The sequence below is a fragment of the Vulpes vulpes genome, chromosome 12, assembly GCF_048418805.1.
Source record: "Vulpes vulpes isolate BD-2025 chromosome 12, VulVul3, whole genome shotgun sequence".
Taxonomy (NCBI): domain Eukaryota; kingdom Metazoa; phylum Chordata; class Mammalia; order Carnivora; family Canidae; genus Vulpes; species Vulpes vulpes.
The window spans coordinates 184,084,373-184,110,883 of record NC_132791.1 but is presented as its reverse complement, the minus strand read 5'-3'; the positions used below and the strand labels follow the sequence as shown (position 1 = coordinate 184,110,883).

At 51.5% G+C, this 26,511-nt stretch overlaps 1 protein-coding gene across 3 annotated transcripts in view; it reads right to left on the bottom strand.

Annotated features, from left to right (window-relative positions):
• Window positions 1-1,035: 1,035 nt before the first annotated feature.
• TK2 (thymidine kinase 2) overlaps window positions 1,036-26,511 on the bottom strand; it is a 29,130-nt gene continuing 3,654 nt past the window's right edge. For 2 of the 3 annotated variants that reach the window (XM_072731747.1, XM_072731748.1), the window contains exons 3-10: window positions 25,107-25,181; window positions 21,285-21,338; window positions 18,525-18,614; window positions 16,403-16,476; window positions 7,065-7,153; window positions 6,432-6,511; window positions 4,189-4,269; window positions 1,036-2,865 (exon numbers count right to left, since the gene is read on the bottom strand). In XM_072731747.1, coding sequence (XP_072587848.1) covers window positions 2,767-2,865; window positions 4,189-4,269; window positions 6,432-6,511; window positions 7,065-7,153; window positions 16,403-16,476; window positions 18,525-18,614; window positions 21,285-21,338; window positions 25,107-25,181 — 642 coding nt within the window. In that variant the 3' untranslated portion in view covers window positions 1,036-2,766. Of the gene's footprint in view, window positions 2,866-3,705; window positions 3,819-4,188; window positions 4,270-6,431; window positions 6,512-7,064; window positions 7,154-16,402; window positions 16,477-18,524; window positions 18,615-21,284; window positions 21,339-25,106; window positions 25,182-26,511 lie in introns of all 3 variants that reach the window. The other variant, XR_011996150.1, reaches the window with a different exon arrangement.

Below are 26,511 nucleotides of genomic sequence, written 5' to 3'. Positions count from 1 at the left end.
TTATCTCAGTTGTGCCTTGCAAACGTCATCATCAACATTAGAATTCACGTGTGAGTGGGGACAGCATGTTCTGACAGTATGTCAGGGACCGTATGTCCTGGCCAACATTAGCCGGAGCAGGAGTTCTGACCCCATCTTGGACAGGGAAGTGCTGGAGGGAGGAAGGAAGCCACGAACCATGAAGTTGAACTGGGAACCGAAAGCAGGAGCCCGGGATCCTGATGGCCTCGGAGCCACCACACCAGCCCCAGATCACCCACCTCCACGCTTCTATGTGACACAGAAATGCACTCCTATCTCATTTCGTTTTTTAATCGCCAGGTACATGAGATATTTCTGAATGATTCTAATAATGTATTTTGCATATAAAATTAAAAACCTGAAGTGTAAATTAGAACTATTTCACTAAAAATGCTGACTAAAACAATGTATATGCTGTTCAAAAATTTTTTTTAATTGCTAAGAGTCAAAGAGCTGAGGCAGCTCTGGGGTATGCTCACGTTATGCCCTGCGGAACCCCACCTCAAAGTAAGAATGGGGCAACCCTGGCAAATCTGGAATGTCATTGCTCTGGCTTGCTAGGTCAACAGGTCAGAGATGCAAGCCCCTGCAAGGCTCCTCCCAGCCATTCCTGAGCCTCTGGGGATCACCTCCTTCTGCGCTAACACTAGGCCCCCCGCCTCCCATGTGCCATCTGCCCTTCTTCTGCCCTGGCTTTTGTAACTGCTCCATGACCCCTGAAGCCACCAGCCCTGCCTGCCACGTGGGAAAAGCAACCCTCATCCATGCAAGCTGGGCACCATGTGTTTCGTGTGACTATCTGGGCTGACAGATTTTGCCACCTGCTCTGGCCTCTGCAGATACACAGCATCCTCTGCAGGGCCAGAGCAAGAGGATGGTGAGCTCCTTCGAGCCCATCCATCCCATGTTAGGAAAGATGGAGTTTACAAAATGAAACACTTTATTCTACTGGCAAAGGATGCTGGAGGGAGCTAAAATCACTGGCCTAGGAAGCACTCCAAAATTAACAACAGGTTTTAGGTGAAGGATTTATTGGCTACCACAGGGCAATACTTTACTATTTTTAAATCATATTTCCCCCAAAACAGATGCTTAAAGTGAGCTGTGGGGATACTGGACTGTTCATTTACAAATTTACAAAGACTTCCCTGGCTTGTCAAGACACCTGGCAGTACAGGCTCTTGCCTCCCCCAGGCTTCTGGTCAACCACTGACATTTGGGCTAAGAGACACATCCCCACTGGGTTGCTGCCCAAGAACTGGTCCGGGAGTCACAGTGCCTGCCCTGTGGCCCTCATCCTGACCATGTGGCCCAAGAACTGGTCCGGGAGTCACAGTGCCTGCCCCCTTAGCACTCCCTCTGGGACTGGACAACTGGGCCAGCAGGATGCCTGTCAGCCACAGTGTGTACAGGAGCCACACTCACGCAGAGGCTGGGACGAGGCCTTCCAACCTGTTTACAACAACCGCTGCTCAGGAGAGGCTGAGGCCTGTTTTCCCAAAGGTCACAACTGACCCTGCCCCACATCTACAGCCAGGCTTCTTGAAGCTCTCTTGGCCTGCCTCCAAAATATCAGGAGCACGAGTGCTCTAAGAGCCTTGGCTTGCAAGCTCTGATCTTCCTGTCCAGATCGCCCCCTACGAGACTGTTCTTTCTCTTACTTCCCACTTGACTCAAGAGACAGCTGTGGCTTTGATGCATTATTACAGCTCAGTGAAGCTAAGATATATTTTGAGCCAATAAAGATGATTTCATGCTCTCTGGTCCAAGGTGTCTCCTTGGGTGGAAAAACATTTCAAAAAGACATAAGGCCACTTGTGTCTCTTCCCCAGGCCACAACTTCTCAGTAATTCCAAAGGCAAAGCTCTTCACACAAGGCCATTATAGACTGAGGTGGCCTCGGAATCCAGGGCTGATGGCCCCTTGCCCCAGCTTGGCACTGGGCAAACCATCCACACACCAAAAGCCCTTTCTCTGACGTGGCACTGGCGGCAGCTCAGGCAAGGCCTTTGTCACCAAGGAAACCAAACACCATTCAGGAGCCAACGCATGATTCTCCCAAGGACACAGAAGCCCAGATGCCGAGGTGGCAAATGCCACAGCGGCCTCATGCTGGGAAACCACTGAACATTAGGCTCAAGCCAAATACAGCACAATTTTGTGAAAGTCTAAGAACATCAATGGCCCTCGAGAACTACTCAGATAATGAGAAAGTGATGATACTGTCTCCATGCACTGCTGGCTCTCCCCATACAGCTGTGAGATCTGTAGCAAGGGAAGACAGGCTCTCAGGATGAGGCACAGAATGTTCTGTCACCAAAAGTCTGAATTGTGCCAACTCCACTGTCCCTGGATGTGTGACCCTGGGCAACCCTTTAGCCTGAGCTTCTCAGAGGCCACCACCTCACCCTCCTGAGTAGTGGGAAGGGTTAGAGACCTTAGGCCAGCATAACTTCAGGTGGCTCTTCCCTTACTCACATGGACCCAGCAGTGGGAAGCACCAGGAGAAGGGCTGGGGGAGTGCAAGCCTGCAAACACCAAAGGGCATGACAAACCCATTGGTCCCATTTGTCATCTACCCACAAGGAACAGAGACCCAGGCTGAAGACACTGGTAAAGAGGAAAAGACCATCAGGAATACAAATGTGGCCAGATATAAAACCCTCCTGAAAGGAGATATTTCCAAATTGCTCCTAATAGCTAAATTGGTAGCAGCGGGCATTTTCCTGGCATGATCTTTCCATCCTATGAACCATGTTTCTGATTCTCTGGAGTTAATATTCGGTCCCGATTTTGTTGGAAGAGTTCTAGCATTTTCCGCATGTCGTGGTCAGCCTCAATCACCTGGAAATTAAACACACGGGTCACAGGGCTGCACTTGACCTCAACATCATCCACCCTTCACAGAGGGAAAGAGCGAAGGATGGAGGCAGGAGGCAGTGAGGAGCGGCAGAGAAGTCCAAGGTCACAGGCAGATACAAAGGAGGGTTAGAGCAGAACAGCACCAGGTTATAGGTCAATTCACATTCTCAACTACATTTTCACTTAAGAATCTGGGGCAGCCGGGTGGCTCAGCAGTTTAGCGCCTGCCTTCAGCCCAAGGCGTGATCCTGGAGTCCCAGGATCGAGTCCCACATCGGGCTCCCTGCATAGAGCCTGCTTCTCCCTCTGCCTGTGTCTCTGTCTCTGTGTCTCTCATGAATAAATTAAGAAAAAAAAAAAAAGAATCCACTATGGCTGTCCCTGCAGCCAGCCCATAAATGACTTTCCTCCCTTTTCCCCTTAATCATCTTAATATTCCCCTAATGAGGGGGAAAGATAGATTTTACTTCTTTAAAAATCCAGTACAGTAATATCTCACTTTCCAGCAACCTCATGGCCTGGAAGCACCATGAGTAGAAGTGTCTGAGCAATTCAAACAGATATCCCTCAGGCCACGCACAAAAGTTTGTGAGCAGCCCTCTCTCAGATCCCACGCTGGACACACGCTCCCAAAATGTCTCAGTATCCATTTGCGCATCTGAAGAAGTTCAGCAGCAGCAAATTGGGAAAGGCAGGAGGGACGGGTGGAAATGACACACAGTTAGAGGTGGCGAGTATCAGCAGGAGAAAAGAGGGCTGCTACACGAAGCCAACATGGGAACTCAAAGACATGAGTGGTCTGGGGCAAACAGTCCTACACACCTCAGCACCTCCTAAGGGCGTCACTGTGTAACAGCCCAGACAGCAACTGGTGTTCCTTCAGATGCCCTGGGTCACCGAGAAGAGGGGCAATGAGGCTCCATGCCTGCTAGCCACTGAAGAAGGGATGGTTGCATCAGAAAGACCACCATCCCTAGTGGTTAAAACCAAAACCCACATCTGGAGGCTTCACCCATCTGGAATACTCCTTCACTGACAATGCTGGATAAGTGAGATGTTACTGTGGCCATCAGTGTAAGGACGTTGGGACAGGCCACCTTCTCTCAGGTCTGTCCAGCTGACTGTGAGACTCATCTACAGTTGAGGACCGGGAGAGAGAAAGGGCCCCTTCTACCCTCCCTGCTTCCTTATTCTATATCCTCCAGCTCTGAAGGACCTTGCCCTTTCCCAGATTGCAGTGTGGCTGACATTCCCTGGGGCACTCCTCCTTCCAGAAAAGTCGCCAGCCCTGCCAGGGGGACTTACCAGAACAGGGGCTGCTACAGGGAAAAGATTTCCTTTGATGAGCCACTCCTCATAGAGGTGGTGAATGGCATCCAGGTATTCCTGCCAGGGAACACACACACAGACACACACAGGCACGCAGGCTGTCAAGAGCAGGGAGGGGAACAAACCTCTCCTCCAAGGATCTCAGGCAGGGGGGTGACTGTTAACTACCATGGAGCAGTGGCTGGGACGAAGGAGTCTGCAACCATCATCCTGGCTCAGGTGGATAGAATTAAAAGCAGCCACTCCCTCCACCAGGCAGCCTGGGCATCGTGACAGTGAGAGGCATCACTCCAGCCCCTACTCCATCCTCTAGCACCACCCTGTACCACTGCTGCCTCGTCCACACCCTCCCACCGGGCTTATCACACTTCCTGCCACTTCGCCATCAGCAGGGCCACCGGTTCCTTCATGGTAGGATCCCCAGCCCTAGGCAGCCTCTGAACCCTCCCCTCTGTCCTTCCTTCGAAAAGGACTGCAGCCCTGACTGGCCTAGGGGACCCACTCCCACTGCGTCCACCCCATCAGACAACTTGTGACCTATGTGGGCCCCCTAGACCATGAAGATCAACTTCAGAAAGCACCATGATGGGGAACCCAGGGGGAAAGAGGCCCAGACACAACCTAAGCCATCAGAGCCTCTGCACCAGGCAGGACTGGACGGCACACACTTTCTCATGCACAGGCCAAGGTGCTCAGGCCACACACAACCACCTCCCCAAGCAGTAATTTATAGCCAGCCCGGAAGCCCTCAGGAAAGCCTCATGGCCACCTTCTCATCCACCACTGAGTTCTCCCTTGGCAATGACAGATTTGTCCTGTAGGCCTTGTCAGAAATGTTAAGATAATGGCTTGGCTGATAACAGCTTGTAGGAACTCCAGACTTGTCATTTCTTCGGGACATCTGGGTCACTGCATAGAATGGCTGTGTCCTACCACAGCCCGGCCCAGCCCCGCTCTACTGTGCCCTTCCTCCAATCACTCCTACCTCCGGATTTCAAAGGAGCTACCTGGAGGGAGGCCTACACCTTCACAGCTGGTAGCAACCTTGCTGGTGCCTGGGGAAGACAAGGCTGGGTGGGCCTCAGGGTCAAGTCCTGCAGACTCAACAGGTCTTCCAGGGCACCCAGTCCAGCCCATCCTGAGCTCAGACCTCCATGACATCCCTATAAATGCCTGTCCAGCTGCTGTCTGTGTACGCCCAGTGGCATTCACATGGGGCATTCAGTTCTGTACTGAAGAACTCCTAGGCGCCAAGCTCTGGGAAACATGCTGGGGATGCAGAAGCAATAAGATCTAATCTTAAAAAGCTCACAGTTTGATGAGGGATGGGGAATAAATGTCTAAACAGTTCCGGTATGCTTGTCCTTAGGGCTGTGATCACCGTGAGCCCAGAGGTTAAGGGAGCACAATGGAGGGAAGGCTTCCTGGAAAAGGTGACATCTGAGCTGAAGGCAAAAGAAATCACTACACAAAGGCACATTTGTGCAACTGCATAGTGAGTGTGAGTGTGAGCATAGCCACGACTAGTCTCTGTGGCCAGAACATAAAAGGCAGGGAATGGAGGGAGATAACGTCCATGAGGCAGGATCCGGGATGGCACACTACCAGCGGGGACTTGACCCCAGACTGCAGCAAGACACCAAAGGGTCTGTGGCTAGGAAATTGCATGAGTGGCGTTCTGTACTGGAAGCTGCACCCAAGCAGCAAAGTGGAGGCCAGGTTTCGGAGGGAACATGGAGGGGTGAAGGAACAGGACAAGGAGAGCAGCCCAATAGTTACAAGAGTCCTGACCAGAGTCCCTGTGGCCCTGAGCCAGAACCCAGAAGGGCGAGGCACCGGGCAAGCACCGAAGAGGACCGCCTCGAGCCCAGTACTACACTCAGCACGGGGGATGTGGCTGCCAGCGGGAGGGAACATTCTAGCTCTAGCGAGGCTCCAGAGCAGGATGCACAGCAAGCAATCTTCAGGTGGTGGACAGGACAAGCCCTGGGGACACCTGGGTGGGGAGGGGGAGCAGGGATGCGTCTGTGCGTCTGGGACCCCAGGAACTGAGGCAGGTCTGGACTTCATGCAGGGTCTCCACCCACAGAGGAAATCAGAGTTTATGCTCAGTTCCTGTTTGTCTCTCAGCAATGAGCACAATGATCTCACAGAGGGAGGGGCCGGGCTGGGGTGGAGGTGGTTTCCCGGTCATTCTGCGGGCTCACAGGCACACTCACCAGGGGAATGACCGTCTCCTCTTCCCTGCATCTCATCTGTAACCTCTGGTAACAGGTCTCAGGAGCAGTCCGGAGATAAACTGCAATTTAAAAAAATAATATGTGGTTCTAATTACCCTGTTTGTGGCTTGGAAGTGGAGGCCGGGGAGAGGGGGAAGGTAGGCATGTGGGCCAGGCGTGCAGAGAACCATCTGCCAGAAGCTCTGAGCAGGAGACGCAGACCACAGCCAGCTCCCAGCCCGACCGCTGACCGGCTGTGGGGCCTCCAGTCATCTTGACCCTCAGCCCAACTTCCGTTTTTCTTTCCATGTCACCAGCCGCCCAGGATTGCTGAGAGGCTGAAGAGGCTCTGTATGTGCACGAAGCTTAGCGCGGGTTCTGGCCTGCGGGTCTCAGTAAAGGTCCCGGCTCTGTCCCTCCTCCCTTCCTTGCACACTAAAAAACCCCATCAAATCACAACAGACCCGGGAGGCACAGAGGACAGGGTGCTCTGCCAGGAGGGACCAGAAGCGCCCGATCCTGTCTGCCCTTGGGGAGAAGGTGAAAAGAATCACCAGTGGTAAGGGCCCTGCCCGCACCCCTGCTGGCTGGCAGCCCCCCAAGCACCTCCTCCCGGCCCTGGGGGTCCCTCACCTATCAAATCAACGGACACGTCGATGTTCTTCAGGATCCAATCAAACCATTCTGCCAGAACCACATAGTCCACTTCAGGCATCTTCCCACTATAACGAGAATTGTTGGGGTTTTATTCATCAAAAGGATCTGTGGGTCCTTCTGCATGAAGGGTGTGGCACAAGGTACGTGGCACAGCCTCATCCATATGATATTGGACCCAGAACACCTCTGACCCTCTGCCACCAGGGGACGGTTTATGGTCTAACGCAGCAAGTGTCACAGACCTGCTGATGGGAGAGCACTTACGGGATTTGACCTCCAAGCAGAGAAAGGGGCTCTGAAGCCTGTCCCCAGGGAACAGGGACAGTGCTCAGGTTGGCAGGTGGAGCAGAAAACCGGTTTCACCTCTAGAAATTTATTTTGTGGAAATAATCACAGGTGCCTGCTGTGGCACTGCCTAAAATAATGAAAAATGAAATCTTGGCACACTGATACAGCAGCAAACCGTGCCGTAACTGAATGGTGGTGGTGTAAAATGATACTTAATGACACGGAAAACACTCACAATTGAATGTTCAATGAGAACAGCAGGACATAAAATTGTGTGTAGTCTGACCCAACTGTATTTTCATGAGAATTTGTTCACACATTTAAAAAAAAAAGACTGGAAGGAGGGCAGCCCAGGTGGCTCAGCGGTGATCCTGGAGACCCAGGATCGAGTCCCATGTCGGGCTCCCTGCATGGAGCCTGCTTCTCCCTCTGCCTGTGTCTCTGCCTCTCTCTCTCTCTCTCTCTCTCTCTCTCTGTGTCTCTCTAATGAATAAAATCTTAAAAAAAAAAAAAAAAAAAGACTGGAAGGAAAAACAAAATGAATACGGTGCTTTTCTCTGAGCTGTGGGACTATAGGGGATTTTAGTGTTTTCTTTCTACCTTCCTGTATTTTCCAAAATCGGTAACATATTAGTTCTCAAATCAAGGGTTGGGAGGTGGGGAAACAATTACATATTTAAAATGTTAACTGAAAAAGAAGGAACGAACGAACGAACGAATTAACGAACCAAGACAAGAGACTAAGGATGCAAGAGGCCTGGCATCTCTCCCCCCACCCTCCACCCCCCGGCTCCTACACCTTTCCCCTGCCCCAAAAGGAAACCAGTGGCAAAGAGCCAGAGGATGGGCAACCTGAGAACAGAGATCTGTCAAAGGCTGGGTAATCCTCAGAGGCCCAGGAGAAGTCTTCCTTTTAACCCCTCACCCACCTTGGATACCATCTTGGATCCACTCAGAGTGGATCCACAGAATCTGGCAGGACCGGCTACAGGACAGAGGCCGTGTCTGGGCCCAGAGTACACAGGGGGCTTCTGGTTGCCTATCAATGGCTGGGGTGGGAGAAGAGCCCACTGGAAGGATGGTCTGGAGTTGGACTTCCACCTAGCAGGGAGGAGGGGTGCAGGGATGGGCATGGAGGGAGGCAAGAAGCTCAGACAGCTGGAGGGGAGCATCTCTGGGTGACTGAGGCCACAAGCAGCCCTGCCTGGGGTCCAAATGACAGGGCATGGCACAGACTGAAGAGGGACACCCAGCCCTGGTCCCTGAGATGGTCATGGTGCCCTCAAGAGAGACCAGCTGTGCTCAGGCTGAGCAGTAAGAAAATAAACAACAACAAAAAAAAAAATTAAAGAAAAGTACAGTGCCTGATAAAGAACAGCAGGGGCAGAGGGGCAGCTGCTGGCGCCCTAGAGGTCTTCAGGCATCGGACCTCAGCCAGGAGACCAGAGCAGACTAACATGTGAGGGTTCCCCAAAAGAGTAGAGGAGGGCAGTGGAGGGGACAACTCCCACAACATCCTCGAGGGGACCCGAGCCAATGAAATCCAAGAACTGAAGGTAACGAACGACTTCACGACCAAAGGCTGCTACGGTGGGGGGACAGGTGGCTGCCCAACCCCTAGTTCTTTCCTCTTACCTCCTTAAGAGTAGCCCATTATTGGGATCCCTGGGTGGCGCAGCGGTTTGGCGCCTGCCTTTGGCCCAGGGCGCGATCCTGGAGACCCGGGATCGAGTCCCACATCGGGCTCCCGGTGCATGGAGCCTGCTTCTCCCTCTGCCTGTGTCTCTGCCTCTCTCTATCTCTCTGTGACTATCATAAATAAATAAAAATTTAAAAAAAAAAATATTTAAAAAAGAGTAGCCCATTATTTATTCAGGGTCTATCCACAGGCCTGTGGGTTCCAGGGAAACCTGACCCCACTCTAAGCTTCAGGGAAGGCCCAGCTGGTCTAAGAGAAATACTCTCACCTCACCAAGCTGAGCCGATCAGGACAAGGCATCCCCTGGCCACAGGGCCCAGCCTGGACCAGTGAGACCCGAGGGAGGTTTGCAGGGGTTGATGGAAGCCACGCTTACTCCCACTCAGAGGAAGCCCCTGGCAAGACACCTACCCTCTGGCCAGCAGATGAGAGGCCTGATCCTGCCATAGCCATTTTGTCACCATGAGGGAGGGAGTCGTATTGAGGACACAAGATAGAGTAGGAAAACAGGGCCAGAGCCACTGAATGAAAGCGACCCTGAAGCCTGTCATTAAGACAGACAGTAACGGGCACCCGTGTGGCTCAGTTGGGTAAGCGTCTGCCTTCAGCTCAGGTCATGATCCTGGGGTGCTGGGATCGAGCCCCACCTTGGTCGGGCTCCCTGCTCAGCGGGGAGCCTGCTTCTCCCTCTCCCTCTGTCCCTGCTTGTGCTCTGTCAAATAAATATATAATATCTTAAAAAAAAAAAAAAAACAGCCAGCAACAACCTCGTTGTTGAGTTGGGTTTTGGTTAGTCGTAGCTGAGAGAAGCTGATTTTAGGAAACCAAACCACTCTCTTTACAGGTTTCCCTTCGCTTTTCTTCTGGAGAACAAAACTGACTCTGAAGGAATGCGGATTTCCCAAATGGAAGCTGCTAGTCAGCCCCTCCCCTTCTCCACTAAAACACACGCAGGGTGGCCTGGAGGCCCCCGAACAGAGGAGCGACTCGGGGTGGCGGGCCAGTGGGCAGCGCGCAGGGAAGGGCCGCCCGTGGCAGGGGTCTCACAAGTCCCTGATGTGGGACAGGCAGCCTCAGACTGTACCCTGGAGGACTTCACCTGTGTCTGCAAGGGTCAAGGTACATCCTGCCAGATCCCATTGCTGGGAGAGTCCCCAAAGCTGCCATTGCCAAACTGAGTCACAGCACAGAACACGGGGAGCACAGTGTCAACTAAGAACCCAAACGAGGGGCGCCCGGGTGGCTCAGCGGTGGAGCGTCTGCCTTCGGCTCCAGGCATGAGCTCTGGGCAGCGTCTGCTTCTCCCTCTTCCACTTCCCCTGTTTGTGCTCTCTCTCTCTGTCAAATAAATAAATAAAATCTTAAAAAAAAAAAAAGGAATAGAGAAGGAAAAAGAAAACTGAGGCCCAGAGCAGTGAAGCCCAACTCAGTCTGAGCAGGAACCGAAGCCTGGGGCTCCATGGCCCCCAAACCCGTATGACCGTGACATCACTTGCCCTCCCTGGTCCGTCTGTGGAAGGGGCTGCTCTGGACACTGCAGCGCCTCTTTGGCCTCAGCTGGAGGAAAGGCACAGCTCTCAGGGTCATGACGTAGGCCTGAGTGTCTGGTCTAGGCCAGAGCAGGGGAGGCCAAGCCCCCAGGCCAGCCAGGGAGATGGGAGGACCTGCCTACTGTTCCAAACGCAGGGTCTTGATCAACGTCCACCTGCCCTATTGAGTCAGCGGTCATTTCCAGCTGGGCCCCACTCAATCCCCCTACTTCTGCTCTTAGGAAAAGGTGACCAGCAATCCTGTAAAGCCTTTGCATTCAATTATTCAGCTCAGGGGCTTGGGCCACACAATTGCCTGCCTAGCCGCTGGTTTAGCCCTGCGAGGCTTTCTCGCCACCTTCAGCTTTTCATTTCAGGGCAGTGCCCACGCCTCACAAGTGCCAGTCATTGAGGAGGCAATGTAACTGGAATCTTCCTCTTTAGCAATTACCATGCTGTTCTCACACCCGTGTCCAGTGTAATTGCACTTATATTGTGCCCACCCCACACCTGCTGCTGTGGGGTGCCCAGAAGAGCCAGGTCTCTCCCTGGGAAAACTCCCCACTTGTTCGAGGCCCAAACGGCAAGGACATCTTCGAGAACTTTTGCTTTAGGGGGCTGCAGAATGCCAGTATGTGGCCTGCTGTACCTTCCACCCCTCCCTCCCCAGATTCCAAGCCAAGACTGGAATGTTTCTCAACGGCTTTTGAGAAAGAGAAGAGGACCAACCCCAACACTGAGGGTCAGCAGCAACTTGCCCCCGCCCTGTGAAAGGGCTGTGTCCATCACAGTAGGAAGCCTTCTCCTTGAGCATCTGAGGGTGGGGGGAGACGTGAGCTCAGGCAGGAGCCGACACTCCACACGTGCTATCCTAGGGTCCCCAGCGCCCAGCTCAACTCCCCCTGCGAAACAGAACATCCTATTTTAGGCGTGTGCCAAGGATCCAGATAAACTCCGTTCTAGCACACATTTGGTTTAGGCTCAAAATGACAGTCATCTGCATTTGGGGGCAGCAGAAACCTCTTAAAACACCTACTTTCTCAGTAACACTTCACGGTTGCTGACCCACTGCGTCGAGGAAAGCTGGCGTTGTAAGGAGAGTGACCTCGAGGAGGGCCCACACTCCATACTACCTTGCACTTGTGGCTTCGTCAGCTCTGGCTAAAAACACACTACTGTGCCTCCACGCAGAGAACCCCTGGCCTATGACTGCACCTCTCCTGGCCTAGGAGTAAATCTGCGGACCCTTAAAACAAAGAAAACACAACAAAAACCCCCCAACAACTAAAACCTGAAGCAACAAATGTGAAATGAAGAAATATAATGGGCAGTGCAGGCAATAGGAAATCACGCATTACAGAACTTGCACCAGGTGGGCCAGCTGCCCCCAGGAAAGCCCGCAGGACTGAGCTCTTACTCTTCTTGACCCCAAGGAAGCCACAGGAACAAAACTCTCAGGGAAAAGGGCCTGGCATTTGGGCACAGAGCTCCTTGCCTCTGGCTGCTGGCTTCTCCTGAGGTCCTACTCCTCCAGGTGTGCTCCCCAACCAACAGGATGGCTGCCACCCAGAGCTCTTGTTAGAAATGTAGGTTCTCAGGCCCCACCCTGGCCTCAGCAAAGCAGCATGTGCGTGTTACCAAGAGACACAGTGATCTGTGGGGGGAGCCCACCATAAGGACAAGTGGAAAGAGACAGAGGCCTGGCTCCTCTAAGTCGGCGCCTTGGGGGCTCCAAGCAGCCTGAAGCCTCTGGCCCTAAGGAGAGAAACCCAGAGGCCTCTCACCGCCCCCTCATTCCTGCCTCCCCACACAGCAGAGCACGGGGCAGCTCCCCCTGCTCACCCGCCTGCCAGGCCAGGAAGGGGCACTGGCCCCGGATCCCATCTCAGTCCCTGCTCTGCCAAAAGGTTCAACGGTGCCTACCCTTCAGGGCTGCCTCAAGGGCTCACAGAGGAGTGTGAAGAACCAGACAGTAAGTGTGGCGCCTGGCCTGCCCCTCAACCACTTGAGCCAACGCCTTTGTTTCCAGGGAATACAGATAACCGGGTCCAGGTCACAGGGGAAGCACCTGCGCCCCTTTGAGTTCTCGGCACCTTCTGAACCTGGGGACTCTGAGACACTCGGCCAAGGACGGGGTACTTCCCATGCCACATGCTGAGCAGGCTGTTTGCTAGAGACGCAAACACAAGAACACATTATAGAGCAGACTGCAAAGTCCACATACATTTCTAAGACAAGAGAGGAGACCTCAAAGCAGCTTCCGGTTTGTTAGCCGGCTTCTTTGGGCTCTAGGGGCTCGGAGGGCAGGGGAGAGGCAGCCACCTGCGGGAGAGTTCCTTGGCCTCTGGAGGACTACGCTGAACGGACTGAGGAGCACAGCCTCCCCCATCTCCCCGAAACTGAGGCAGCAGACGGCCGCCCCCCAGGCCGCCGCAGTGTTCCCAGCAGCCTCTGCAGTGCCCAAGGCCCCCATCAACCAGCAGCCTCTGGGCTGCACCAAGTGATACCAGAGACCAATCTTCAGGCTCCGACAAGGTCTGCAGGGGAATCCATGCTCTCCTGAGGCTGCAGGAACTTGAGCCAATTAGATCCCGAGAACAGAAACTTCCCGGGACACGATAAACCTCACCTGTGGTTCACTGCCCCACACAAATCCTAACTACAGATACCAAGCTAAGGCATAAATATGAAGTTAACAAGGCAGGAGAACAGCTCTAAAAAGTTAAAAGCTATAGTCTTTTTCCTACACTCCCCACAAGACAGCCCAGGGCAAGGGACCTATGACCTCAACCATAGCCACGGATATCAGGACATGAGAACCACCCATCAGAAATGCTGCAATGAGGGGGATCCCTGGGTGGCTCCGCGGTTTAGCACCTTCCTTTGGCCCAGGGCATGATCCTGGGGTCCCGGGATCAGGTCCCGCATCGAGCTCCCTGCATGGAGCCTGCTTCTCCCTCTGCCTGTGTCTCTGCCTCTCTCTCTCTCTCTCTCTCTCTCTCTCTCACTGTCTGTCTCTCATGAATAAATAAATAAAATCTTTTAAAAAAAAAATGCTGCAATGAAAGACTACAGGCATGAGTACCCAAAGCCCATGGACATCAGTTAAAACTGCCTCCTGAGAAAACAGAGACAAATGGTTCCTGGGGAAATCTGCCAGGTGTTGGGCAGCCTGCAGGTAAGGGATAGGGGGTTAGCTGGTGAATTTTGTGAAGAGCAGGGTAGACAGGACTTGCATAAGGGGCACAAAACCTAAACTAGGCAACTGTTGCATAAGATCTCCAGAGATAGACAACAAGGAATTAGAGAAGCGGAGGGCTTAGGGAGGTTTAGGAACTTGGCCATGCTCACAAAGACAGCAAATTCCAAAGCCAGGATGGGACCCAGGTTCTCCGAACTCCACACCTCACTCTTCCCGCTGGGCCTCTGGTCATTATATTCCCAGTTACTCTCTTCAAAGAGAGCCAGTGGTGGCCACACAGAAGTGGCCAAGCTGATGGCAATTACAAGACAGAGAGTCTCGCTAGGCGAAGGGCACAGAAGTCCCACCCCGCTGCCCAGGGTCCACTCATCGGCCTACACTTTCATCAGAGCAATAAGCAAACACCGGTGGGGCTCCTTTGTTCTTTCTCATCTCTCCTCTGCCTGTCTTCCCTCTGGCAGAGACAATGATGAGCAGGGAGCAAAGGAGAGTAAAGCACTGGGTAAACCTGTGGTGGACACCTTGGCCCCATAGGTGAATCTCAGGCAGCTGGGGGAAGATGGGGCTCTAGCATCAGGACCACTCCTGCTGGAAGCTGGGAGGACAAAGCTACAGTCAGAACCTGCCCTGGCTGTTGTCCTGACCCCATGGCATTAGTCTAATGCTCCGAATGGATGGGAGCAGAGGCTCTCGTTTTGGGGCCACACAGGCTAATAGGCATGATCCACGGCAGCTCAGGACCAATGGAAGAAGCCTTTATAGGGGCCCCGTCAAAGGAAAGGGTGTGAAACAGCTGAGGCCAGAGCCTGGGGAACAGGTCTGGCTGGAGACCCAAGAGCATTCACACATCCCATCGCCCACCCAGTGACAGCTAACCATATGGCCCCTGTGCGGCCCCCTGCTGGGTTCATGCTAGGCAAGTACAGCTGACATGCCCCCTGTCCTCGAAGAGCTTATGGTTCAGCTGGGGGTGTGGGGGGAGACATAACAGACAATTGAACAAATAAACATAAACCAAGTTGAACCACATGTAACTGCCACTCTTGTAGGTCAAAATTGGTCAAATGTTAATGATTTCATGTGGTTCAACCTACTCAAAAGTTGTCTTATATACTATAAAGAAAGACAACAGAAAGAAGTAATTAAACATGAGAAGGAGGGGCACCTAGGTGGTTCAGCCGGCTAGGCATCTGTCTGTGGCTCAGGCTGTGGTCCCAGGGTCCTGGGATTGAGTCCCACACTGGGCTCCTACTCGGCCAAGAAGTCGGCCTCTCCCTCTCCAACTGCCTCTTCTTTTTTTTTTTTTTTAATTTTATTTATTTATTCATGAGAGACACAGAGAGAGAGGCAGAGACATGGGCAGAGGGAGAAGCAGGGTCCATGTTGGGAGCCCGACGTGGGACTCGATCCCGGATCTCCAGGATCACACCCTGGGCCAAAGCAGGTGCTAAACCGCTGACCCACCCGGGCTGCCCTCTGCCTCTCTTCCTGCTCATGCTCTCTCACTTGCTCTCTTTCAAATAAATAAATTAAATTAAATTTTTTTTTAAATGGGAAAGAGGTCCAACCCATCTAGCCAGGGTGGCCAGGGAGGGCTGGAAGAGGCAACACTCAGGACAGATGAGAAGAAGCAGGGAGCCAGCATGTAGAGAGTGGAAGACGGATGTCAGGACAAACCTGACATCAGGACCCGTCTGTGAGGGAGCGATAGCAGCACCCCAAGCTCAGGGCAGGAAGAAGCAGTAACGCAGAGGTTGGCAAGGAGAGGGCGACCAGGCACACAGCTACAAAGGAGAGAGGGGTGTGGAAGGAGTCGAAGCTTCAAATAGCACCCTGTAGCCCATCTCCCCAAGACCCCTAAAATCAGCAGTCAACTGAGCACAGAAATCAGGAGGGTCCCAAGCTTCTGACACCTCAGCACTGTGGGCCACCAGAAGTCCCCTAACTATGTCTGTATGAGAGTCCACTCCCATGAAGGCAGAGGACAGTTTGGAGTGAAATTATAACAAACGCTGTGCATAACGTCCTAGACTGAATGCTCTGTCGCTCTAGGTCTTCACCCAGCCCCACATCCCACTTTCCCATGTCACCCACATCGGCCCTCCCAACCTGTCAGACTGGGGTCGGCTAGCATGACCTGTTTTGGCCAGTGGGATGTTAGCATATGTGAAGCTGAAGCCCGAAAAGCACTCATGCATTTCTGCTGGTGCCTTTTGCTCTCCATCGTCACCATGAGAAGTGTCCAGGCTAGCTTGCTTGTCCCATAAGGAGGATGAGCAGCAAGGAGAGAGGAGTCACCCCAGTCACCATTGCCAGAGCCATCCTTGACCAGACAACCCCCAGACATATCACTGGGCCCAGCTGCCAAGGTCAGCAGAGTCATCTGGCCAAACGCCCTAGATGCCTGAGCAATCAATGCAGAAAGCTGTCTGCCACCGAGGTCCAGGGGCTGGCTGTTACAGAGCATTCCTGTGGCAGGAGCTAACAGATACAACCGAGTAGGTACTCAATATCTGTCACATGAATCCATACATTCCAGTTTAATTTCTACAAAATTAATGATTTTATAAATAATCAATGGTGTGAACTACGGTACCTTCTATATAGGTTTTCTACAAAAATATATCTTGCGCTGTGAATCGACCGCTCCATCAACCGTACAGGTGATGTCTAAAAGAAAACAAAGTGATTCACTGACTCAGGTCAGGAAGGCTTGAAGAATGCGTGTTGCTCCCCCTGCCTCTGGTCTCTGCCAAATACAAGATTAGAGAAGCCGTGGGAGTGAGGCAGACACCAAAGCAGAAGTGCGGGTCTGACACGGGCCTCGCCTGCACTGTGCCCTCAGTCCAGGACCCTCCCCACACCCTGAAGTTCAGGGGCCAGTGCGACAACGCAGGGACTGATGGGTTCAGCAACCGCAGCCTTTCACGGGAGAGGTGAGGCTCAACTGGCTTGTCGACTTGGGGAAGTGCTGGAAAAACTGCCGAGGGCTGTCCAGCAGAGTGTCGTCAGGTGAAAAGTGTGGTGATTATGGAGCCACACAGTGTGCATCTGCTTAAGCAGATGGATCTATATGTCGGAGGTAGGGCCCCAAGAGGGCTGGGATGTGGGTGACATTCCGGGGGACTCTGCAAATCAGCGACCGAGGGCCCGCAAAGATGTGAGACCTTGGTGCCTCCTCACAGGGCTGGCTGAGGATCACTGCAGCCTTCTGGAATACTGGGAAGGACTGTGCCCAACTTGGCAAACCCTGCTCTCACTCAGCCTGGCCCACAGCACCCATGGGACCTGGACCAGCAAATCACAGGCACGTTCAAAGCTATAACCCAGGAATTTCCTGGCTCTCTCTCTCCTTGTGTTTATCTGTCTGTCGTCTTCCTTTCCATTTTTCCCATCGTCTCCTTATCTATGACTCTCTACTGCCCATCCGCTAGCTCCCCGCTCAGCCATCTCTCCTTCCACTCCTCTTTCCTTATCTGTCCATCTCTTTCTCTCCATCCTTCATGTCAGATTTCCTTAAATAGATAAAAACATATACGTCCTCTTATATTCAGACCTTAGATACAATTTAGATTTGCAACTGAGTGCCTGCTCAGGGGAAGCAGGGTGGGCAAAGGCGAAAAGTGCCAACCTCAGAGGCTCTGATCTGTATCATGGAGACAGATATTTGGGGAGAAAGAAATTCATATGGATCTGCTCCTATCTTTCCATTTTTAAAAGATACAGATTTAGAGGCACCTGGATGGCTCAGCTGGTTAAGCATCTGCCTTGGCTCAGGTCATGATCCCAGGGTCCTGGGGTCTCCCTCTCCCTCTGCCTGCCACTCCCCCCGCTTATGCTCTGTCAAATAAACAAATAAAATCTTAAAAAAAATAAAAAGATGCAGATTTGTAGAACGATAGCTACAGTCACAACCCCGCAGCCCTGGATCAAACCATCCAGCAGAGTGGGCGTGGCAACATCACTGGCCGTAGGGATCTCCCGTCTCCTTCATGGAGAGCACCCAAAGCTGGCCTTTTGGGCTGGGCTTCCAATGCTGAACCAGAGGAGCCAATGCAGCTCTCCTCAGCCAGTCTCTGCTAAGAGACTCTGCTCCCATTCCCAGGCCTGTTGATAAAAGGGGTCGAGGCAACAGGTCTGTGATCTGCCCCAACACCTGACTGGCACAGGGCTAGGCACAGGACCCAAGCTGAGCCAATCAAATTCTTTCACCCAATAATATGAACCAAGAGCCAGACCTCATGAAGGTTAGATCAGTGGTTCTCAACATGCAAACAAACAAAAGCATGCATTAAAATCACCTGGAGAGCTTGATAAAACACAGATTGCTGGGCCTCATCTCCAGAATTTCTGGTGCACCAGGTCCAGGATGGGGCCCGAAAATGTACATTTCTAACAAGTTTCTGGGTGCTCCTGCTGCTCCAGATCCAGGCACACTTGGAGAAGAACTGAGGTAAATAACGTTGAGCCCAGGAGTGGTCAGGTTGTGAAGACTCGAGCTCACAGTGGCACACCTAGCTTAGGTTGCCGGGTGGAGGCGCTGGAGGCCAGACCACGGAGAGTGCAGGAACAGGAGCCCTTGGCGTCAGACACACAGGAGGCTGAGCAGCGCTCCAGGTCTCTCGCAGCTTCCTCGTGAGGCCTCCTTTCCTGGCTACCATATACCCCCAACATGAAGAACGCTTTCAGAAGGCTGAAGCCAAGCAACTGAAATGTACCTGAGGACGAGTATGGTGGTCCAGCATGGTGAGCTGCACGTATGTCTGCAGTGTGAGGCCCCAGCGACAGGCATCACGGTACATCAGACCCTGCACAGGGGAAAATGCAGCATGTTACCTCAAAGAGCTCTAGCTGTAGGACTCTGGTCTCTTCAGTCACGGCCATCTCGTGACAACCCAATGGGGTTGCAGTGAGGCGAGGGATGAACCCAACGTGGTCACAGGGCTCTCAGGACAGTGGACAGGCACCAGGGCAATGACAGGACAACTAAGTAATGGCCATGAGAGGAGCCTCTATGAAGTCCTCAGGGAACACTCCATCAGTCAGGGTTTACAGGGCCCCCTGAAGTCACTTCTCCAGCCAGCAGTCAAAGTGAGCCTGTTAAACCTCAGTCAGCTCGTCACTCCTCTACTCAGAACCTTCCAAGGACTTCCTGCTACATTCAGAACAAAATCCAAAGCCCTTACTAAGGCTCTCAGGGCCCTAGGAAATCACTGCCACTTTCTCTTGTCTAGTACCCTCCTCCCTCTGACTCAATGTGCTTCCAATCACGTGAGCCTCCTGAGTGTTACCCCAAACACCCAAGCATGACCCCACCTCAGGGCCTTTGCATTTGCTGTGCCTTCTAACCACTCTTGCTCCAGATACCTGCACTGCTCCCTCTATCCCGATGTTTTAAGTCTGCGCTCCAATGTCACCTTAGCAGAGATGCCTTCTCCAACTATCCTATCCAAAATAGCAGCCCCGTGCCCGTCATTCTCTCTTGCCTGTACATAAAAAACAGTCCATGTTCCATATTCCACTTGCTAATAATCTTAAATTCTGCCCTTTTCAGCATTTTTGCTTTTTATTTTATTCCCCTCTCAGTGCTAATGAATGAAAATCTAGTGCTCTGCCTAGAAAACTGTGGATTCCTGCCTGCAGGTGAAAGAAAATCCGAGACAGGAGAAACCCTCCTTTTTGTCTGAAGTCTGCACACGCACACGCGCACACGCGCGCACACACACACGCACTTTCCTGCATCAGCAAGCTGATTCAGATAAAGTGATGAATTAAGACTTCCCAAAACTATCAAACTCGCCCTTCTGTCCAGAGTGAAAATATGTGTCAAGATATCTAATTCTTTAATATTCTGTGTTATAAAACTGTCATTGGAAATGCTCTTGTGAGACACCCAGGTGGCTCAGCAGTTGAGCACCAGCCTTTGGCTCAGGGTGTGATCCTGGAGTCCCGGCATTGACTCCCACATCGGGCTCCCTGCATGGAGCCTACTTCTCCCTCTGCCTGTGTCTCTACCTCTCTCTGTCTCTCATGAATAAATAAATAAAATCTTAAAAAAAAAAAAAAAGAAAGAAAAAGCTCTTTGTATCATGGAGCCTCAAACTCCTGAGACTGGGACTGTGTCCTGTGAAATGTCATCTCTGAGCCCTAAGGTCTATGACCTAATTGTCTGACCTAATAATCCAGTCCTGGTTCCCAAAGAATATGAGTGTTTCTGAGGCTTCTTTGTTATGTCCAAAGAGAATGACTGGCATTCCATCGTCTCCCGCATGCATGGAGGGGCAACTCTTTTTATGTCTCTAAGATTCTTTATTCAAAGACTCGAAGAGTCTTTGCCTTATTTAAATAATATCCTTTTGCCTGCATTAGATGTTTTCGTAGTTCCTATCACCACCCACCAAGTCATACAGCAAACTGTCTTCTGCCTTCTTGCACCAGAATATTAGGCCAAGAGAGCAGGAGCTTGGAGGTGCTCACTGCCCTAGTGCCTAGGACAGTGTCCGGCACATGGGAGGCATGCAGTAAATATAGGTAGGATGAATGAATGAATGAATGAATGAATGAATGAACAAACGAACGAATGAACGAACGCCTACTAAGTGCTTCACAGAATGCTATGTTCTAGCAAACTACAGTTACCAAGTTAGACACAGTCCCTGCCTCTAGTGGAACTCAGAGTCTAAAGAGCCACACAAGGAGATGTCACTGGTGTTGCTGGAAACGAGGAGATGATAGCACAAGCTCCTTGGTCCGTGGGTCAGACCGTGATCTGTCATTTGCCAATGGTATCTCCTCAGGCAACTTATTTAAGCCACAGTTCCCTCACCTGAAAACTAAAACTAATCATCCCTCCATCACAGGCAGGAGCCCAGAAGCAGCATCTGTTTCTTCAGCTCCCTCTTAGCGGACTTAAACCCCACCCCTCTCTTTCAAGCAGCCAGAGCAGAGCATTCTCCCTGGGGCAGGAAGGGGAAGGGGTGCAAGCAGAGCGTAGCCCCTGCTTGCTAGGTCCACCCAGACCAGGCTGGTCCACCTGGCTCCAGCGTGAGGCAGATTCGGCCCCAGGACATTGCCAAGTGCTAACCCAAATCAGAGGTTTGCCAAGGAAGCTGGTTACTCAGAGACGGGTCCTAGGGCCGGGCCTGAGGAGACCTCAGTTCCAACAGGTTCTTCTAGGAGAGGGCAGGGCTGGAATGAGCAGCAGGAAATAGACGCCCCTGGTAGCCAAGGCTGACCACTGGGATAGGTCTGGGACAGTGGACCCCGTGATGTGCAAACGCCCAGCCAGGCCTCAGAGACCTCTGACCTCAGAACACAAATACGCTGTCATGTTCCATCTGTCCCCTCCCTCTTCTCCTCCAGGCCAGCTTCGAGCCAGCAAAGGCCTGTGCAGGGAGGGGGCAGGCTCAGGCACCAGCACCACCATTCCCAGCACTGAGGTGGAAGCGGGCAGTTAACGCAAGAAACAACACACCCACCAGAAGGCTATGGCCACGGACATTTCTCCACTTGGGCACCGGTTCCTGTAACACCTGCAAGAAAAGAAAACATCAGAGCTCTGCCATTCCTCAGGACACTGGCTCCCAGGGTGGACCGAGAGAGCCAGGCAACCATCTCTGTGAAGCCACAACTCCACCAGAGTGGCTTTCTCACGTGACCTGAGGACACTGTCCTTTCCTGAGTGCAAGTCTACACACATGCCGCCCTTCAGCTGCCTTGGGAGCTCCCTCCCTTCCCTGAGGGCAAGGCAGTTCATTCGATCTCTCCTCCATGTGCTCTATCCCAGCCCGTACTGTGCCCATGTCAGGCTGGCCAGACAGGAGACAGAAGCCAAGAGGGAAGCTACTTGCAGCACTTCCAGCTGTGGCCTGAAGCCCAGCTGCCCTGCTGGGGGCTCTCCTATGACCTCAGCAATTTGCACCCCCCGCTCCACTTCCTCCCTTGGGTCTCTGCATTGGGCATGCAGACAGTAAGAGTCACGTTTCATTAGTTCACTTCCTCAACTGTGCCAGAGCCTTTCTGGGGGTATAGGTACATGCTAGAAAGGATTTAAATGGGGTTCTTGTGGCCAAGATTTTGAAAGTACCTGGATCCATCCAGGGACCTGAAAGGGCATGTAAGCAGGTTCTATAGGTCACTAAAGACCGAAGGAAAGCAATGTATGGGACCCAGGAAGAGTAACTCCCCCCACCCTTCTACTCCCCTGACTAGAGGCTGGTCACAGGTGGCCCTGACCTGTGCTCCATCTATGGCTCTACCATCCAACACTTATTGAGGACTCACTGTGCTAAGTGCCATGCTAGGCAAGAGCAAACCCACCTCGGTCCCTGCTTTTTTTTTTTTTTTTTTAAGATTTATTTATTTATGAGAGACACAGAGAGAGAGGGGCAGAGACATAGGCAGAGGCAGGGAGCCCGTTGTGGGATTCAATCCTGGATCCTGGGATCACGCCCTGAGCCAAAGGCAAGACGCCCAACCTCTGAACCACCCAGGTGTCCCTCAGTCCCTGCTTTTATGAAATTTTAAACTTGGGGCACCTTGGGGTGCCTGGGCAGTTCAGTGGGTTGAGCGTCCTACTCTTGGTTTCAAGTCACATCATGATCTCGCGGTTGGGAGATGGAGCCCCACGTGGGCTGCCCACTCAGCAAGAAATCTACTTGAGATTCTCTCTCTCCCTCCCTCTCGGCCCCTCCCCCTACTCAGGCACACTCACTCGTGCTAAGATAAATAAATCTTAAAAAAACAAAAAAACGTACTGTGAGAAGCAGACCTTAATCAAATCATCACAGAAATCACATATTTTCAAGCCCTGAGAAGTAGTATGAAACAAGGGTATATATAGAAGGACCAGAAGAATCTACACCAAGAAGGGTAACCTAGCTGGGGAGGTCAAGAGCAATGAGCTGAGATCCAAAGGTTAAGTGAGGTCTTCCTAAAGCCAACGAAGTTCTTTACACTACAGAGGTGTGGTCCCCAGTGAGCCCAGGCTGGGATCTGGCTCGACCACATGCTAGCAGTGTGACACTGGCCATTCATTTACCTCACTGAGCCTATTTCCTGCTCTGCTACCGAGGGAATAATTGTACCTACCTCATAGAGACTACTCTCAAAAGACTGCAAAGTCAATTAGACGGTAGAATGAAGCCTTAACACAGTGCCCAGTATATAGTATTATCCTCGTTAGATGCGGACTCTTGTTGTTATTATTATTTCTGTTGTTGTTCCCTGGCTCCAAGGTCTTAGCTGAGAACATAAGTGCTCCTCAAATGCCATGCAGAGTTACACTACTCAGGACAGGCATGTCAGGAGTCCCTAAGACCCCTGCCTCCCCAGGTGTGATGACCCACTAGGAGGATGCACAGGACACAGCACATAGTGGTATTCACAGCTAAGATTTGTACGGGGAGAGGATACAAAACAAAATTGGCAAAGAGAAAAGAGTGGATGGAAAAAAGTCTGCAGGGAGACCAGGCACAAGTTTCCAAGGGGCCTCTTGCAGGGGAGTCACACAGGAAGCAGTTAACTCCCCCAGCAGCAAGCTGAGACACCACGTGTGAGGTCGTGTCTACCAGGGAAGCTGGCCTAAGCCCAGCAGTTCAGGGATTTTATCAGAGTCCACGCATGTAGGCAGGCTCTGGCCGGCACATGCAAAAATTCCAGGCTCTCAGAAAGAAAGCAGGTGTCCAGGATAAACCATATTGTTTGCACAAGCAGTTTAGGCACAGAGAGTCATTTCTATCAGTTAGGAAACGATGGAATGCTCCCAAAATCTAAGTTCCCACACGCCAGCCAAGGGCCAACATTGCACATGAGCCTGAGGACAGTGGTCTTGGGCCTGCAAACTCTTTTCTGTACAAATAAGATGAGGGCTACAGAATGTTTATTCTTTTTATCAAACCATAGGCACATATTTTTTAAAGGATTTATTTATTTATCTGAGAAAAAGAGAGAGAGAGAGAGAGAGAGAGAGAGAAAGGAGGAGGGGCAAAGGGAGAGAGACGAGCTGACTCCAGGCTGAGCAAGGAGCCCATGTGGGGCTCGATCCCAGGACCCTCAGATCATGACCTGAGCCAAAATCAAGAGTCGGATGCTTAACCGACTGAGCCACTCAAGTGCCCCTCAGACCATATATATTTTTAATAGAAGTAAAAAGCAGAGAAGGGAAAGAGGGAAAGAAAACACCTCTAAACGTATGAAAATTATAAGATCTACAGTAACAAAAAAGAGCCAAAATTGAAAAAAAAAAATGACACCATTAAACTAAAATCTACCAAGAAGAAGAGTCAGGGTCTTAGTGTAGAAGCACTTCTCCAGGGATCCCTGGGTGGCGCAGCAGTTTAGCGCCTGCCTTTGGCCCAGGGCGCGATCCTGGAGACCCGGGATCGAGTCCTATGTCGGGCTCCCGGTGCATGGAGCCTGCTTCTCCCTCTGCCTGTGTCTCTGCCTCTCTCTCTCTCTGTGACTATCATAAATGAATAAAAAAAAAAAAAAAAAAAAATTTGGAAAAAAAAAAAAAAAGAAGCACTTCTCCAAAATCTACGAGGTTATTCTGACTGACTGGGCTATAAATAAACTAGAGATTACGTTAATTGGCTACCCATGCTAATATTCCCCAGCCTGGACACAGATACATCGGATTAACACTGCAACATTCCAGCCACTCTTACCAGCCTGACTTCCTTTCCACAGTAGACCCCTCTTAAGCCGACAGGAAGCCTATGCCCACAGTGTCCAACACAGTGGCTATGAGCCACGTGTAGCTATTGCAAACTTCAAATGTGACCAGGCCAAATTGAGATACACCATACGTCTAAAATACATTCCAGATTTCAAAGACTTGGTGTGAAAAATAGAATACAAAATAGCTCATTGAGGGACACCTGGGTGGTTCGGCGGTTGAGCACCTGCCTTTGGCTCAGGTCACGATCCTGGGATTTTAGGATCAAGTCCTGCATCAGGCTCTCCACGGGGAGCCTGCTTCTTCCCCTGCCTGTGTCTCTGCATATCTCTGTGTGTCTCTCATAAATAAATACATAAGACCTTTTTAAAAACAGCTCATTGATAATTTTTATACAGATACATGCTGACATAACATTTAGAAAATGTTGTATCAAATTAAATATTCTTTTGGGATTTGGGTTTTTTGGGGTTTTTTTTTTTTTTAGTAAAACTATTAGGAATTGTATATTACCTATGTGGCTTGCATTATATTTCTATGGGATACAGCTGCTCTACACCCTCTATAAGTCACTTCCATCCAGCTTTTCCAGGTTGTCTTGAACCCAGTGTAGAGGCCATACCTCAATGTCTGTTGTGTTGGAGAAGAACTCCAGGCACGTCGTCTTCCCGCTTGCAATATTGCCCTCAACACAGATCTAACAAAAGATAAATGCACATTAGAATCAAAAATTAAGCACTGAGGGGAGTATCAGGGAAGAATTTCTAGGGAAGGGCTCAGGTGAAACAGCATAAATGATTCAGTTCAAGTCTTCAATGTGCACACAAAATTTTCCCCATGGGAAATTTCCAAGGTCCCACCATGAGCAGTGGGAATCACAAACTGATTCCCACTCCTGGTGGCTGGTTCCAGGCCCACCACGGATGGCCACCAAGCCACCGCCCGCCTAAAATCCCTTCCTAGACCATACACAGTTTGCCGTGCCCACCATAGCTCTGCCCTTCCCTAGCTCAACCCCTCAGACTATTAGATTTTAGGTCCAAGTGTCCTGCCTCCTTAACCAGAGTACCTACGTGTTATGTGGTACCTAACTCACTGCTTTACACAGGAAAACATGGACTGGAAAGTAATCGTGCAGGAGAGGGCTTGGTTGAGCACCTTGCTTCAGGTGCTCAACCTGAAGGTGGGTAACGTAGACCATTACCACACTTGACCATGACAGCTAAGCAGTGAGTCCTAACATTTTCACAGAAGAGAAGAATGAGGCTTGTAGAAAGGACTTAAGCAGAAAGGACAGCTTGAACCCACACTGCTCACACTAACTGAGAGAGGGCTCACAGCCATCAGGGCACAGTAAACCCAGGGGGGAGGGGCACCTGGGTGGCTCAGTGGTTGAGCATCTGCCTTTGGTTCAGGTTATGATCCCCGGGTCCTGGGATCGACTCCTGCATCAGGCTCCCCATGGGGAGACTGTTTCTCCCTCTGCCTGTGTCTCTGCATGAATAAGTTAATAATATCTTTAAAAAAAAAAAAAAACAGACTGGAGGAAGGCAGAGAAACATGGGCCATGTAGATAGCTTGCCCAAGTCAGAGGGCTTGGCCAAGGAAAGAGATGGAAATGCACACAGGTCTGTTAGACCCTTTTCATGACCCCAGGGAAGCCTGTCATCCCCTACATAACCCACGCGGGGTCACAGCGTGCCGTCTCACCTTGCTCCCCCCACTATAAACTCTGCCAGTCACCTGTGAACGTTCCCTCCCACCTCGATGCTAACAGGATGCTAACAGGTATCTGGGAGACCACACATTCCCACTTCTACAGATGCCAGCCCCCCTCCGGGTCCGGGCCCCCAGCTCACTCCCTCAGAACAAGAAATGGCAGAAGGAACCTAACAGACACACAAAAGGCAGATCCCATCAGGGCCCTAATGTATTTGTTGTCTTATTGCTGTTCTTTAAGGGAAAGGACTTTTTCTCTTCCTAGAAAACGTAGAAGAGCTCAAGTTAGACATTGTTATGCAGAGACT